Below are 17,417 nucleotides of genomic sequence, written 5' to 3'. Positions count from 1 at the left end.
GTTCGATTCCCGGTGAGGGCACTCAGAAGAAGCGCCCATCTGCTTCTCCATCCTTCCCCCTCTACTTCCTCTCTGTCTCTCTCTCTTCCCCTCCTGCAGCCAAGGCTCCATTGGAGCAAAGACGGGGTGCTGAGGATGGCTCCATGGCCTCCACCTCAGGCACTAGAATGGCTCCTGTTGCAGCAGAGCAATGCCCCAGATGGGCAGAGCATCGCCCCCTGGTGGGCATGCTGTGTGGATTCAGGTCAGGGGCATGCAGGAGTCAGTCTGACTGCCTCCCCGCTTCTAACTTTGGAAAAATAACAACAACAACAAAAAATACTGTGTTCTAAAATGGGAGATACTTTATAAAGTCAATATTGTAAAAATTATTTTACCAAGAAGGAAAACAATGCATCTTCCTGTTAACGCACATTAAAACATTTTTTTATTTTTTATTGCATTTTGTTAAATGAACTATATGAGAGATCCTATGCTTTTTATAGTGGAGCTCTTACTCTCTAAAATCATTTCAAGTGTCAAATGGAAAATTACAAGTAGTGATATTTTCCCTTAAGGGGCAGTAAGATAGTCTTTCTTGTGGGTAGCTCGGCTCTGTCTTCAGCTACATTCTGTAAGAAATGATGGTATCAATATGTAAAGTTCATCTTCAACATTATAAACTTTTTAAGCACATATTATTAGTAATATTGTAATCTAAACTATCTTGAAAAGAATATTTGATTTTATTAATATATTATGGAGTAGTAAAGGCTTTTAACTTTTTAATTGAAATAATTATAGATTCATCAGAAATTTGACAGGGTATTCTGGGACACCCCTATATCCTTTTATCACATGGGTAGCTTCAGGTAACAACTGTCATAATCAATACACCTAACAATACCTTCAGAAGGCTTTCTCATACTGCCCCTTTTTCGCCACATCTCTTCTTCCCCTCACCCCTAATGCCTGACAACCAATAAGTTGTTATTCATTTGTATAATGATGTTATTTCATGAATGTTGCATAAATAGAATCATATAGGAGGTATCCTTTTTTATTGGCTTTTTCAGTCAGCCTAATTTTCTTAAGGCAAGTTATAGCCTATAATATATAACACTTATAAATGCAGTAGTTGGCCTTCCTAAAACTAACATTGTAACTATGGATAAACATTAAACACATTAATGATAGATTTCCACACTACTTTTAAAATTTAGAGAAATCTTCCAGGGATAATTTAGATTATCTAGATTTTTTTTAAAGCACTTATTCCAAAGTTAAATTCTTTCCCTTTCTCTTAATGTATCTCCTTATAATAAGATCTATTTTTGAAATAATTTCTCATAATTGTTTCAAAATAACATTATAGTTCTTAAATAGTTGAACACATTGTGAAGGATTTCAGTTTGAGGACTTAAAATCAGCACACCTTGAATTACTTTGTTCTTTTCTTTTTTAATTTATAGTTTCTATGAAGAAATATTCGAAGTTCTACATGCTGACTTACAAATGAAATGTCTTAATATAACTTATTTGTATGATAGCAGAATTGCCTGTATGAATTTATTTTGTGGACTTAATACACTTAAAGACTGTGCAGAACCCTGAATGTTTCACTTATTAAAACTGCTGAATTTAAAAAAAAATAAAACTGGCAGGCATATATTTAAGGAATTTAACTTTGTTATTAAATCACAGACTTTGTTTACATGCTTTTATGGAAAAGGTTTTAGTTCCATTTGTTCAAAGTCATTCTTTAAAGAAGAAATTAGTCATTAAGTCATAAGAAAACTAACAACAAGAAAAGTCAAACTAGTCAAACTAATTGATTATAATCTTCTGGTGATGTGATTTTAATAATTTAGCTACTGATTTATTTTAAGATACTTTTCTTCTATGTGTTACATTTTCTAAAATAGTCTCTTTTCCAGGAGCACATTAGTAGTGCATTCACTTCCGCCACACTTAGTCTTAGTGTTTGCAGGTTTATAGAAGGTAGTTCGCAAGTATTAATAACCATTCCGTTGCTGTTTTGAGATATTTTGACAGTGATAGTTTTCACTTGTGTCTTGATATTTTCAACAATTTCTACCCAGATCTTTTCTCTGAGCCTATATGACGTCTATTTGAATGAATAAAAGGCATCTCAAAATTATGTTCATCAATAAAAGTATCCTCCAAAGGAAAAATCTTTACAGATACAAAATTATATGTAAAAATATATTGTTCACTCAATTATTTATAAACATTCTAATATCAGAAACAAAATATTTAACATGAGGGGAATTGTTGAATTACATTGCATTAGTGCAATTATTTTATTCTGTCATTAAAATTATTTTTGGACTTAATGTCGTAGGAAAATACAATAAGTTTAAAAGGCACAATATTAAATAGTGTGAGGTTGTATGCGTGCATAAAAAACTGAAAGAAAATGTGTACTGTAAAAAAATACTCTGAAAAAAATAATATCAGTCATTAACATTGGGTGATAAAAGTACTGATAATATTATTTTTTAGCTATTCTACAATAAGTACACAGTACAATTATTTGTAGTACCTTAAAGTATAAATTTTATCCTAATATTTGACATCACAGTTTTAAAGTATAGCCTGTTGTTTTAGTAAGTTTAACACTTACGTTATGATGCAGTATCAGAGAACTTCTAAATCTGAATTATAGTAACAAAGTTTATTTCTTGATCACCTATATCAGTGGTCCCCAACCCCCGGGCCACGGACTGGTACTGGTTCGTGGGCCATTTGATACCGGTCGGCAGAGAAAGAATAAATAACTTACAACATTACCGTTTTATTTATATTTAATCTGAACGATGTTTTATTTTTTTAAATGACCAGATTCCCTCTGTTACATCCATCTAAGACTCACTCTTGACGCTTGTCTCGGTCACGTGATACATTTATCCATCCCACCCTAAAGGCCAGTCCGTGAAAATATTTTCTGACATTAAACCTGTCCGTGGCCCAAAAAAGGTTGAGGACCACTGACCTATATCATGAGTCGGCTGCCAGTGACTCTGTTATTCTGACTGAGAACAACCTAGAGAAACAGCTCCAACCAGGACGTGCCACTCTTGTGGCAAAGGGAAAAGAGAGCTGGCAGAACAGTCAGTCATGTGTAAAGCTTCTGTTTAAAACCATCCCTTTCAGTCATATTTTATTTGACAAAGCAAGTCACATGGCCACTTAAGTCACTGGGCCATGAAGTAATAAGCCTCTGTTAGAGAGAGGCCTGATAGTATTTGGCTCAGTAGAAAATACATGATAATTTCATTAAGTAATACAGTCTACCGTACCCATGCCATATCTGCTTATTTTTAATTCTTTGAATAGGTACAGAATCATCAGGACTTCCATGTAAAGGTATACTGCTCACAAAAATTAAGGGATTTTTTATTACTTCATATTCATTTTGAAATATCCTATAATTTTTGTGAGCAATGTATATAGATAGAATCCTATACAGCTCTGGAGTGGAGGGTGGGCAGTCATTCACACAGTGTATGATGAATGGCTGTAAAGTTGTAATCCATACTCAGTGGCTCTGAACGTTATATGTCAGAAGAGTGGTATATCTTTTCATTTATTAAGACTATTTGATTTTGTTCATAATATTGCTTCTTTGAACTGAGTTCTTATAATTCTTTCTTTTGAATAATAGCTTACAAGTTTATATTACACATATATATCTGTGAAGTGTCTGTCTTGAGTTGTATACCTGCTCTCAGTTGATACTCTGAATGAGTTCTCAGTATGGATCTTGATTTCCATTTGCTCATTAAATAAATAATACACAAGGCATTAATGAATTACTCTTTGAGTAATTTTTCTTTTCTTTGATAACCGTTAAAATTTGAAAGAGCAATAAGTATGCCTTATATGAATATTACATGGAAACAAAATTGATATAACTAATGACTGTCGTTGTTTTGGGTAAAGATCAGAAAGAAAATGGAATCATGAAGAATTATATTTGTTTTGAAAATGCCTTCAGAAATACCACTTCTGCTAAATAGAACAAGAGCTTATTTAAATTTTTTTAAATTTTCTTTTATAAAGCAGCCATCAGACACTTTTGATTGTTGGTGATTTACTAATATATATTATGTTCATAAAGTTTTTAAAATTTTTTTATTTTTTAAAATTATAGTTTACATTCAGTATTTTATATTAGTTTTAGGTGTACAGTGTAGTGGCTAGACAATCACATATTTACAAATTCCCCTCTATATTTCCATTACCCACCTGACACCAGACATGGTTACTGAAGTATCATTGACTATATTTTCTATACTGCACATACATCCCCATGAGTGTTTTGCAGCTACCAATTTGTACTTCCCAATCTTCCATCACTTTCACCCAGTCTCCCTCACTGCTGGCAACCCTCAGTCTGTTCTCTGCATCTGTGAGTCTGTTTCTGTTTTGTTTATTTTGTTCTTTAGCTTCTACATGTAAATAAAATCATGTGGTATGTGTCTTTTTTGGACTTATTTCACTAGCATAATACCCTCTAGGTCCATCCATGCTGTCAGAAATGGCAAGATTTCATTCTTTTTTTATGCAGAATAAGTCTATTTTATATACCTACCACAGTTTTTTTATTCACTTATCCATTCATGGCCACTTAATTGCTTCTGTGGCTTAGCTATTATATACAACACTGTAATGATTATAGAGGTGCAAAATTAGTGTTTTGGGTTTCTTCAGATATATACCCAGACACGTGCAATAAATCTCTGTCATAAGGCAGTTTCTTTTTGAGGAACCTTAGTACTGTTTTTTATACTGGCTGCATCAAACTGCATTCCCACCAACAGTGCAGTAGGGTGCCCTCTTCTCTACATTCTCACAAACACTTGTTGTTGGTTGATCTATTGATAATAGCAATCCTGATATGTGTGAGGTGATACTCATTGTAGTTTCAGTTTGCATTTATCTTATGATTAATGACATTGAGTATCTTTTCATATGCATATGTCCTCTTTGGAGAAGTATCTATTCAGATTTTTTTTCCCATTTTTTAATTGGATTGTTTGTCTTTTTTGGTGTTGAGTTGTATGAGTTCTTTATAAATTTTTGGGTATTAATCCTTTATCAGATGTATCATTGGTGAATATCTTCTTCCATACAGTAGGTTGTTTTGTTTTGTTGGCTTCCTTTGCTGTGAAAAAACATTTTAGTTTGATGTAGTCCCGTTTGCTTATTTTTTCTTCTGTTCCTTTTTCCAAAAAGATATATCCAAAAAAGACATTACTAACTTTTCAAGATTTTGCAGCCTGTGTTTTCCATCAGCAGTTTTATGGTTTCAAGTCTTAGTTGAAGTCTAATTCGTTTTGAGTTTATTCTTATATATGGCATAAGAAGTTAGTCTAGTTTCACTTTTTTTGTCATGTATCTGTCCAATTTTTCCAATACCATTTATTACATAAATTGTCTTTACCCAATTATATGTCCTTGCCTCCTTTCTCAAATATTGACTGTTTACACATTGGTTGATTTCTGTGCTTTCTATACTGTTCCATTGATCTGTGTCTGTTTTAATGCCAGTACCATGCTGTTTTTATTACTATGGCCGTGTAGTATAATTTGATATAAAGTAGCATGATTCTTCCAACTTTGTTCTTCTTTCTCAATGTTGCTGTGGTTATGTGGGGTCTTATGTGGTTCCATATAAATCTTAGGAGTATTTGTTCTAGTTCTGTGAAATATTCCATTGGTATTTTGATAGGCATTGCATTGACTCTATGGATTGTTTTGGGTAGTATGAACATTTTAACAATATTGATTCTTTCTATCCATGAACACCTTATGTGCTTCTATTTATTTGTATCTTCAGTTTATTTCTTCAGTGTCATAATATTCATAGTACAGGGCTTTTACCTTCTTGGTTAAATATATTCCCAGGTGTCTTTTTTTTTTAATGCATGCATAAATCAGATTTTATTTTCAGTTTCCCTTTCTGATGGTTCATTATTGGTGTATAAAAATACAACCAATTTCTGAATATTTATTTTGTATTCTGCTACTTTACTGAATTCATTTGTCAGTTCTGGTACTTTTTTGGGGCAGAATCTTTAGGATTCTCTATATATAGTATCATGTTATCTACAAATAATAACAGTTTTACTTCCTTTCCAATTTGGAAGCCTTTTATTTCTTCTTGTTGATTGCCAAGGCTAGGACTTCAAGGACTATGTTGAATAAGAGGTATGAAAGGGGACATCTCTGACATGATCCGGATCTTAAGGGAAATACCCCCCTCCCCCATTGAGCCTGGTGTTATTTAATGGTAATCCCTTGGTTATTATCCATTTAAACTTTTACTTTTTCTTTGAATTACTTATTTATACCCTTGGTCCACTTTTGTATTAGGTTGTGTAAGTTTCTGTGTAGCTTTTAGTGTAAGTTGATTTCTGTCATTGAAACTAATGTAGTCGCCAGTAACTCTTCGTAGCTAGAATCAGTGGATTTATCTTAATCATTTAACATGCTTTACCTTTTTCTCATTCTTGAATCTATTCTCTTCCTTGCCTTTTGTAACAGACCTTAACTCCTGATTTTCTTCTCAGGATGCTTTTCCTGGCAGCTTTTTTCTTCTTACCGTCAGCTTGCCCCTCTTCACAATATGTATCATTTTTCTTTTATGTCTTCTCCATGATCACAGTTTTTATTTCTGTTGATGACCAAATTGCATATGCCTCTAATACTCCTGTTTTTGTTTCTTCATTACAATTAAAGGGAAGACTGACTTTCTTTAATCTTTTCCCATCAAATTTCACCAGCTCCCTGAAGTCTCTCTAGCCTCATGAGTGTGTGGATCCCAGAATAAGTACCCCTACAAGACTGACATTTTCTATTGCTTACTGGTCATTTCCACCTACATAGTTCATATCATTGACATCATTATAATTAAGTCTATTTGAATGCCATTGATGTGCTAAACAAAATGCTAGGTGCTTTTCATGCATTACCTCCTTCAGTCTCCCTTAACAGTCCTGGTATCTCAGTTCTAGAGATGCAGGAACATTTGGCTGAAGATTAGGCTTCCCAAGGATCACAAGTGTGGAAGCTGAATTTAGACTCAGATTTCTTTGACTAGGGTCTGTGTTCTTAATTATTATGTCATGATAATTTCTTCCCTATACCCCCTTCCTTCCCTACCCCTCACCCCTAGATTCAGCTCCCTGGTTGGTACACCACCTTCCATTGAAACAAAACAACGGAATCGTCCTAGACGCTTCTTTTTCTTTTACATGTAACCCATCACCAAGTGTTTCAGTTATTCTCCAAAATGTTTCTTAAACACCATTCTACTCCTCCCCCGAATCAGATTCCCACCGCCAGATCCTTAGTTTGCTCTTTTATCATCGTCTCTTAGATCAGCGATTTTCGGCCTGTCTCATCTCATGGCACACATAAACTACTTAGTAAACTACTGTGGGGCACACCAAAAAAAATTTTGGGGGGGGGGGGGGCAAACTAACCAAAACAAATAGGTAGAATTTTGATGCATTCACACTGGATTGCTACTGTAGTGTTGGCTGTTAACATTTTTTATTTGACAATCTAAGGGAAAGAGGTCAGTGCCCCTGACTGAAGTCAATTATTGTATGTTTTAAAATTCATTGTGGAATACAGGTTGAAAATTGCCGTCTTAGGAGGATGCTTCTCCATTAGTCTCCTAATTATTCTGTCTTTCACTTTTGTGTTCCTTTAATTCATAGTACTCTTCACTTAAACTTTCTTGTTTGAATTCCTTTAATAACTCTACATTATCAAAAAGATAAAATAGGTTCTCAGCATGTCACAAGAGGTCCTTAAATAAATGGTTATGCCCTTCCTCTTTTCTTACTATTGATACTTTGCCATAATTGTGCTTTATTATATCTTGGCGACCTCCTACAATTGTATTTTTGTACCTGCTATTCTCTCCATCCAGCATCCCTTTTCCTCCTCACCTTTGTTACCTTTTCCTTCCTTCCAAATTTATTCTTAAGCTCCAGACTCAGTGCAAGTTATCATCTCCGTGAAGCACTATTCATTCTTTACTCTTATTATACTAACTTCATTATTTCTGAGCTTTAGATGTCTCAGCTATAAAATTAGATGAATTTATTTAACTACCTTAAAGGAGTTGTTAGGAGGAACTAAAAGACTAATGAATGTAAAATCACTAGTGCCTTTAGGCAGTAGATACTCAAAATCAGTATTTTTATATTTCTTCTTCATATGACTGTGAATAACAATGTTAAAATTGTATATTAACCTGTCATTCTGAACTTGGAGATCCTCAAGATTGGAGATTTGGTTTATTGTGTATACTCTGTGTCTATTTCTGTTGCTGATACATATTAGCTATTCTATAAGTCCATTTTTGAGAATCTAATAAATGTTACCACTACACTTGAGTAGCACAATAAAATGAAGTAAGTGGCTTGTATGAGTGATTCTATTTGTTTTCTCTCTTTAGTGGTGATGAATTCCTCAACTTTCTTCTGAAATTGAACAAACAGTGTGGCCATTTAATAACAGCGGTGCAGAATATCATTACTGAGCTGCCTGTAAATTCTCACAAGGTATTCTACAAAAGTTGTTAAGTGAAGAAAAGTATGAATGCTGAGGAATATTCCAGATAAATCAGTGATAATTCAGTAAATAGCAGTGATCTGATAAAATTGTATTATTCTTTTACAAAATCGTGTAATATCTAAAAAGTAAATATAATTAATATCACTTCTTCACTTATTAATAAAAAACTCTTGTCTTCTAGCCCTCAGGAAAAGGGAAATGAGTCAGACTAAATATTAAACTGATCTGTGTATTGAACTAACCACTTGTTCTTAAGGGAATTAACTGTTTAAAATATAAAGTGAAAGGAGACCTAAGTGAAAGTTGAAACAAAACAGTGTGTTTACTGTTATTAAAAACTGTATCATTAAGGTTAATGAGAGGAATTTTATTTTTTAAATCTTTTTTTTTTTTTGCCCTGGCCAGTTTGCTCAGTAGATGGAGCATTGGCTTGGCAGTGGCTGTCCGGGGTTCAATCCCTACTCAGAACACATGTGAGAAGTGAACATCTGCTTCTCTTCCCTTCTCTCTCTCTGCCTTATCTTTCTCTTCCTCTCTCGCAGCCAGTGGCTCGATTGGTGCAAGCGTCGGTCTCAGACACTGAGGATAGCTCAGTTGATTTGAATGTTGGCCCCAGACAGGGGTTGCCAGGTGGTTCCCGGTTGGGGCACATGTGGGCGTCTTAATTTCCCCTCCTCACACTTAGAAAAAATCAATTTTTTATTTTTCAATTATAGTTGATGAACATTAGTACATTAGTTGCAGGTGTACACTCCAGTGATTAGACATTATACAACTTACTAAGTGATCATCCTGATAAATCTCTCAGCCATCTGACACCATGCATAGCCATTAGAATATTATTGACTATATTCCCTGTGTGCTGTACTTTACACCCCGTGATTGTCCTGTAACAGCCAATCTGGACCTCTTCATCCCTTCACCTTTTCCACCACCCCCTCCCAAATGGCAGTCATCAGAATGTTCTGTGTATTGTTGAGTCTGTTTCTGTTCTGCTTATTTATTTTGTTTTTTTTAATTCAATTGATATGTATGTATTGCCATTTTATTATTCATGATTTTTACCTTTTTTTCCCCTTCGTTTTATAGAAGACCCTTTAAGATTTTATGTAATACTGGTTTGGTAGCTTTAGCTTTTTCATGTCTGGGAAGATCTTTATCTGTCCTTGGTTCTGAATGATAGCTTTGCTCAGTAGAGTAATCTTGGTTGTATGTCACTGCTCTTTATCACTGTAAGTATTTCTTGCCAGTCCCTCTGGCCTGCAGAGTTTCTCTTGGGAAATCAACAGAAGTCTTATGAGAGCTCCCTTGTAGGCAAGAAACTGCTTTTCTCTTGCTGCTTTTAAGATTCTCCGTTTGTCTTTAACCTTTGTCATTTTAATGATGAAGCATCATTATCATTTTAATTATGGTGTGGGCCTCTTTAGGTTCATCTTCTTTGGGACTCTCTGTGCTTCCTGGACTTGTATGTCTATTTCCTTCATTAAGTTAGAGAAGTTTTCTGTCATAATTTTTTCAAATAGGCTTTTAATTTCTTGCTCTGGTCTCCTTTTAGTACCTTCATGATGCAGATGTTGCTACACGTTGAAGCTGTCCCAGAGACTCCTTATATTATCCTCATTTTTTAAAAATTTTTTCTTTTTGCTGTTCTGATTTAGTGTTCTTTGCTTCCTTATATTCCATATCGCTGATTTGATTCTCGACTTTATCTGTTACTCTCCTGTTGATTTCCTGTAAATTATTCTTCATTTCAGTTAGTGTACCCTTCATTTCTGACTGGTCCTTTTTAGGTGGTTGAAGCTCCAGTTAAGTAACTGAACATCCTTATAACCAGTGTTTTGAACTCTGCATCGGGTAGATTGCTTAACTCCATTTTGTTTAGTTCTTTTCCTGGAGTTTTGTTCTGTTCTTTCATTTGGGACCTGTTTCTTTGTCTCCTCATTTTGGCTGCCTCCCTGTGTTTGTTTCTATGTGTTAGGTAGAACTTTTCTGTTTCCCAGGCTTGGTAGTGTGGCCTAATGTAGCAGGTGTTCTGTGGGGTCCAGTGGAACACCTCCCCGATTGTCCAAGCTGGGCACTTGAGTTACACCCCCAAGTTAGTTGTATACACCCTTCTCTTGAAGTTGAATCTTGATTGCTGTTGACACATCAGTGGGAGGGATTTACCCCCAGACATACAGCCGCATAGACTGGCTGCAGTCACTGGCCCCGACCACCGCAGAGAGGCCCACCCCACAGAAGAAGACTTAACCTCAGCAGGGCTCTGGTACCCGTTAAACCTGCCCCTTGAGTGTGTCACTTTTGGAGATGCCTGAGTGATGCTTCAACGTGGTCTGAAGCTGTCTACTGGCTATGCTGGCTCTGGGGCCTCCTCAGTAGTGCAGGCCAAGGTCATCTGCTGCCTGTGTTCTGCCCAGTGCCACCTGGCATGATCTACAAAGCTTGTGCAGATGACTGCCACTTGTGTTGGGCTTAGAAATGCCCAGGCAAGGCCAAGCTATGAACCAAGGCCAGCTGCTGCTAGTGCTGGGCCTGGGGCCACTTAGCGAGAGGTGCAGGGCATGCTGAGGCTAGATGGTGCTTGTTTGTGAGGTTTTTAGGAAAGTCTGAAGCATGAACCAAAGCAGGCTGTTTGTATGGAAAAGCCACTGGAAACAGCTTGGGTGTGCCTACCAGTTGAGTGGGGTGCTATCTCAGAGAATCACCAGGCCTTAGCCGGGTTAACAAAACTCAAATATAGCACCTGTGGGGGAAGGCTCATTAATGGCCTCTGCCAGCACTTCTGTGTGGGAGAAAGCTGTCCTCCCAGCTTTAGCACTGATAGACAATTCAGTTCCTCCCCTTATGTCCCTGGTGCCTTTCAAGCTGCTGCCCCAGCACTGGAGCTTAGAGGGAGTTTGAGTAACTGTGCTGGCCCTTTAAGAGGAACTGCCTGGGACTCCAGTAGCCTTCCGTCTCACTCACCCTCAGTCCCTGCCTGTTTTTACATCCAGAAGTTATGGGGACTTCTCTTTCCGGCACTGGAGGCCTCAGCTAGGGTGCCGGGTGTTGGGCTGGGACCCCTCTCTCCTCACTGGGCACCTCTCAACCAAGATACCCTCTCCATTTTTATCCACCGCACGTGGATATGGAAAAGAACTGTTTCCCATCTCCACCCCTCCTACCAGGGTCAATGTGGCTTCAGCTTTAATTCCCTAGTTGTAGGACTTCCATTCAGCCAGATTTCAGGCAGTTCTGAATGATGGTTTTTCTGTAGTTTAGTTGTAATTTCTATGTGGTTGTGGGAAGAAGCCAGGAAACTTAGAGAAAATGTAAGTGACCTGTAAAAACAAACTTAACTTTTTAGTTGTTCATGTGATTCTGACTTTAGTTATTTGTTTACAGTGAAAAAATTTAATGTACTTGTTTTTCTGTGGTTTTTATGTAACAGTAGCATGAGAATTATGCCATTCTTAAAACTTTTGTGAATTTATTTTTTACCATAAATATTATCACTAATATTTGTCTTTATAAAGTTATGTATACTACATATATTTAGTAAATGCATTCAGGAAACTGATTTGATTATTTATATAAAATTACTTTTTCTTTTGCATCAGGATTTATCCTGAAGAACAAAAAATACTTTTTAGTTAAATAATTTAATGTGATATAAATTTTGTGGGTATAAAGTTGTTTCTCATTCTTTAAAATGCAACTTTTGAAAATATTAACAGATAGTACTTGAATGGGCTTCTCCTCGGAATTTTACCTCAGTTTGTGAAGAACTGGTTAGTAACGTTGGACATTTGAGTGAAGAGGTCTGCAAACTAAAAGACGTAATTCACAAGGTAAATATTTGCCTGACCAGGCGGTGGTGCAGTGGATAGAGCGTTGGACTGGGAAGCAGAGGACCTGGGTTCAAGACCTCGAGGTTGCCAGCTTGAGTGCAGGCTCATCTGGTTTGAGCAAAAGCTCACCAGCTTGAACCCAAGGTCGCTGGCTCAAGCAAGGGGTTACTCGGTCTGCTGAAGGCCCACGGTCAGGGCACATATGGGAAAGCAATCAATGAACAACTAAGGTGTCGCAACAAAAAACTGATGATTGATGCTTCTCATCTCTCTCCATTTCTGTCTGTCTGTCCCTGTCTATTCCTCTCTCTGACTCTCTCTTTGTCCCTGTAAAAAAAAAAAAAAAGAAGGTAAATATTCGACATAAAAAGGGGGAAATTATTTGTAGCATAGTATGTTAGACAGTGAAGTAACTCTGATGAGTGTACCATAAGCTCCCACTAAACATTTGGAAAGAGGACAATTTCCAAAGAAAGAATTATATACAGCAAACAAACTTTCTCAGTCCAAATAAATACATACTAAAAGAACAATGACATATTATTTTCATCTTTTAAATTAGCAGGAATAAATGTATTACTTGATCCATTTCTAGTTAGAGTTCACCAAACTGATTTTTTCTTGGGAGATAAGTGTCACAACCCATTTCAGAAACATTTTGGCAAGATGTGCCAAGAACCATAAAAATATTTGTATCTTTCCATAGTATTTTAATGATTCCAAAATTATATGTACCATGCCTATCCTGTACTAGCAAAATGATTAAATAATGCTATACTTATTTATTATAATGATACACAGCTAGTTGAGATAATAATGGAAATCAAATGCCAACTTGTTGAACATACAAAGTTACATGTGTAAGTTTTATTATGCGTCTATGTGCAGATAAAAAATTACCAAAAGGAAAGTTTATTAGCTGTGTTAATGAGGCAAGATTATGGATAAATTATTCCTTCTATTTTTTAGACTTTCTATATCTTTTATGATTTAACTTTTTTAAAAAAAGTATGAACTTTTTTGTTCTTATTTCTATACTCATATAGAAGAATATGTATCTGAATTCAAAGACAGGTGGTTTTTCCCCTTTAGGAAAATAGGCTGTTACAAAACCTAAGCCCTTAAACTTGGGAACTCTTTTGCCTTTTTTTTTTTCTTTTTTGCATTTCTCTGAAGTTGGAAACGGGGAGGCAGTCAGACAGACTCCCGCATGCACCCGACCAGGATCCACCTGGCACGCCCATCAGGGAGTGATGCTCTGCCCATCTTGGGGTGTCGCTCTGCCACAATCAGAGCCATTCTAGCGCCTGAGGCAGAGGCCACAGAGCCATCCTCAGCACCCGGGCAAATGCTGCTCCAATGGAGCCTTGGCTGCGGGAGGGGCAGAGAGACAGAGAGGAAGGAGAGGGGGAGGGGTGGAGAAGCAGATGGGCGCTTCTCCTGTGTGCCCTGACTGGGAATCGAACCTGGGACTCCCGCCGCCAGGCCGATGCTGGGAACTCTTTTGAAGATAGGTAAAGAGGAGAACACTTATACCTGACTAAAGAACTCACTTCTGAGTTCTCCAAGTCTATTTAGTAAGTTTTATACCTATAAAATTTTTTAAAATGTGGACATTAGATTATGCATTAACTTTCTATAGCATTAGTCCATAAATTATTTAATATTTTTATTATTTTCATCAAAAAAGTTTTCCTCAAAATAAATTTTATACATGGTCCAGGTAATTTGTCATTCTAGCTGTTAACAGATGTTCAGTTAAAAGGAGTCTTTTTAAAAAGGTAAGCAGAAAATTGTGAAGCAAATTCTACAAAAAAATAGAAAATAAAGATATTTCAAATGGGGCAAATAAGCACTATATGTATTTCAAAATCTGTAGATGGTAACTCCATTCTATAGAAGCAGGCATCTTAGAAATTGTATTATCTATTTATTCATTCAACAAACATAGGAATGCCTTCTGTATGTCAGGCAAATTGTGTTACCCAGGCTAGGGAGAGCCTATTTTGCTGAAAACATGAGAGTTATATCACCTTCATCCTCACTACCTGTATCATCTCTAAGAACTGAAGGAAATTGGTATTGATTCTACTGAGTCTTGTGTTTGTCATGGTAATCCAAGGGAAATTGGGAAGGATTTATGTAAAAATATTTCTTGCAAAGCATCAACCTTTAATGTTTACTGAGGGAATTTTCTAAAACATCCTTGCCTCAGATTGATAATTATTTGATTTCTTCAATATTAACTAAAAACCTTTTGGGGGGGGAGATAGAAGATTCAGATAAAATTAGAGACACCAGATTTTTCTTAAAGGAATAAAATTCAAAAGCACTGCATTAGGAGTGACTTTGATTCTAAAACATATATAATCAAATCAGGTGCAATAATGTTTATTTTAATAACATGTACTATAAACAGAAATTTCAGCTGTCTTTAGCTAAATGGAAGACCTTTTTTCTGTGACCTTCTTTGCTTTGAATCTCTACATTGCTATATGAGGACTAGTCTTGAAAATACATTTATTGGTTTATAATTAATAGAAGATACAGTTATCTGGGCAAAAAGTATTAATTTTGGAGCAAGCTAGTGTATTGGCTTTCCTGGATTAGTCTTAAAAAGTAGTAATCATCATAGTAAGATTTGATTTAAAGAACTATGAGGAGTTCCAAATTAGAAATTATTGTATCCTGCCTGTTTAGCTTAGGATATTTTATAGTTTACCAGTAATAACTAAAGGGGATTTTTTTTAAAAGAACCATATGAGTTTATCATAAGTGTATGGAGGTAACAAAGGGAGAGGGTGGGAGAGGTCAAGGCTGGACTTTAGCACCACATCACTCTCTTTCAAACCAACACACTGACAGGCTCCTGTAGAAGGGTCATGCAAAGTCATTGGTTAATAAAGGGAATGACTGTCTCAGGATTCAGTAAATGGAGCATCAGTGTCAAAAAGGAATCTGTTGCTGAATGAAGCCATTTGGAAGTTAGACCGAGAATACAGTATTAATGAGATTGGTTCTGAAGTCTGTTTCTACTATAAATTTAAAATTAATTTTGCAGGCTTTTAAAAAATATTTGTTCTGTAGATTTTAGAAGTGATTATTCTTGCTAATGATCAAAGTGTTTGTCACCACTCCAGAACAGAATGGTTCTAGTAAATATCACTCTATAAATGTGCCTGATTGTTTTTATCTTTCCAGGATCTTTTGCTTTCTCTTCATTTTTCCTCTTCTACCCCTCGTCCAACAACACTCGCCCTCTCCCACTTCCCTCTGCCTCCTTCTCTCTCCATCCCTCCCCTCCCCCACACTCGAATTGGAGGACCTTCTTTAGCAAGAAAGTTCTGTATATAGAAGTTGAGAAACTGACAGGGTCATGCACTTTTATTGCAGAAAAGTAGTAGAAGAACCACTTAGATTATTATTGATGTTTGTTCCTGCAATTATATTTAAGTAAAGGATTAAACTCCTAGCATTAGTTTCAAATCTTACATATTGTAAGTGTGTTATAAGAATGGTTAACTTTTTTTGTAAGAAATCATTTGATATTTAGTACAGAAGGAAAAATTGCACTTGTCATTTCTTAGGTAGAAATAGAAACGTTAGGCCCTGGCCAGTGGCTCAGTGGATGGAGCATCAACCCAGCATGTGGATGTCCCAGGTTCAGTTCCCAGGCAGGGCACACAGGCTAAGTGAGCATCTACTTTTTTCCCTTTCCTCTCCCCCCTTTCTCCCTCTTCTCCTTCCACAGCCAGTGGCCCCATTGGTTGAGCATTGGCCCCAGGTGCTGAGAATAGCTTGGTTGGTCCAAGCACATCTGTCTCAGGTGCTAAAAATAGCTGGGTACTGGAGCATTGGCCCTAGATGGGGATTGCCAGATGGATCCCAGTTGGAGCCCATGTGAGAGTTTCTCACTATCTCCCCTTATCTCACTTAAAAATAATAGAAATAGAAACTTTAACAATAAAGGAACTTCATCTTATGACATAAAAACATTAAAATATAATACCTATGAGAACATTTATTTTTAATGTGAATCTAATGATTTGCAATAATGGCATTCTGGTGAAAGCAAGACTTAAGACATATGTGATCACTTTAAATCTTCTTAAGAATGTTGCATTGACTGTGTCTAAATCATGTATTAACATGAATATAATAGTTATTTTTTAAGTCAAATATATTTCTATTTTTAGTGTAATGATATTAACTTTTTTTCATACAAAATATTAGTTGCAAAATGAAAGAGAAAATGATCCAGCTCATATCGCACTCACAGAAGAAGCCTCCACGTGGCACAGTGGGATCGTGAAGAGGACAGCCGTTGCAGCGTGCGGGTTTGGGTTTCTCCTTTTCATCTGCAAGCTGACTTTCCAGAGAAAGTGGTCCCAATATTTATATTGAGTAATATATGTGTATTTTACTCAAATTACCTTAAAATGTACATTCAATCATTTGTGGCCCAATGTAACATTCTTAGAACTACATTTTTTTGTCCATACTTTACAGGGAAAAATTATGATAGCATAGAGCAGGAAGTTATTCTTCAGAAACTGGTGGTTTTTCAGTTTGAGTTAGATTATAGCTAGTTATATTTTATGTTAATTTTGATCAAGCAGTAAGTTTTAAGTGATTCTTAAGTTTGATCCCATGACTCTAAATCACATTCAAAATAAAAGTTTTATCTGATATTCTCTGACATGTAAGAAAGTGTGTTTATTTGTCACAGTGAATGTTATAAAATCCCTAGTGTTTATTAATCAATAGCTTTATTTTAGTCCTTATTTTCCCCTTCATTACTACATAATAAGGCAGTTCTTATTTAATTTTGTGGTTATTAGGAATTATTAATTTTGAAAGTATTCCAGAATATTTAAACGATAAAGATAAAATTTAAATTTTTGTATTACAAGTTCAAAATGTAGGGAGAATATTTTAAATGTAAAGTAAAAAACCTACTTAATGGGAACATATGGCATATGCTATGCA

At 35.9% G+C, this 17,417-nt stretch overlaps 1 protein-coding gene across 1 annotated transcript in view; it reads left to right on the top strand.

The window, feature by feature from the left end:
• Nucleotides 1-16,832, top strand: part of ASZ1 (ankyrin repeat, SAM and basic leucine zipper domain containing 1) — a 63,502-nt gene extending 46,670 nt beyond the window's left edge. Inside the window, exons 11-13 of the mRNA XM_066254526.1 lie at nt 8,480-8,585; nt 12,315-12,428; nt 16,662-16,832. Of these exons, the coding sequence (XP_066110623.1) occupies nt 8,480-8,585; nt 12,315-12,428; nt 16,662-16,832 (391 nt within the window). The remainder of the gene's footprint in view (nt 1-8,479; nt 8,586-12,314; nt 12,429-16,661) is intronic.
• Nucleotides 16,833-17,417: the final 585 nt, after the last annotated feature.

Source organism: Saccopteryx bilineata, chromosome 2 (genome assembly GCF_036850765.1).
Source record: "Saccopteryx bilineata isolate mSacBil1 chromosome 2, mSacBil1_pri_phased_curated, whole genome shotgun sequence".
In the NCBI taxonomy this organism is placed as follows: Eukaryota; Metazoa; Chordata; class Mammalia; order Chiroptera; family Emballonuridae; genus Saccopteryx; species Saccopteryx bilineata.
This window is presented reverse-complemented; position numbering and strand designations above follow the sequence as displayed.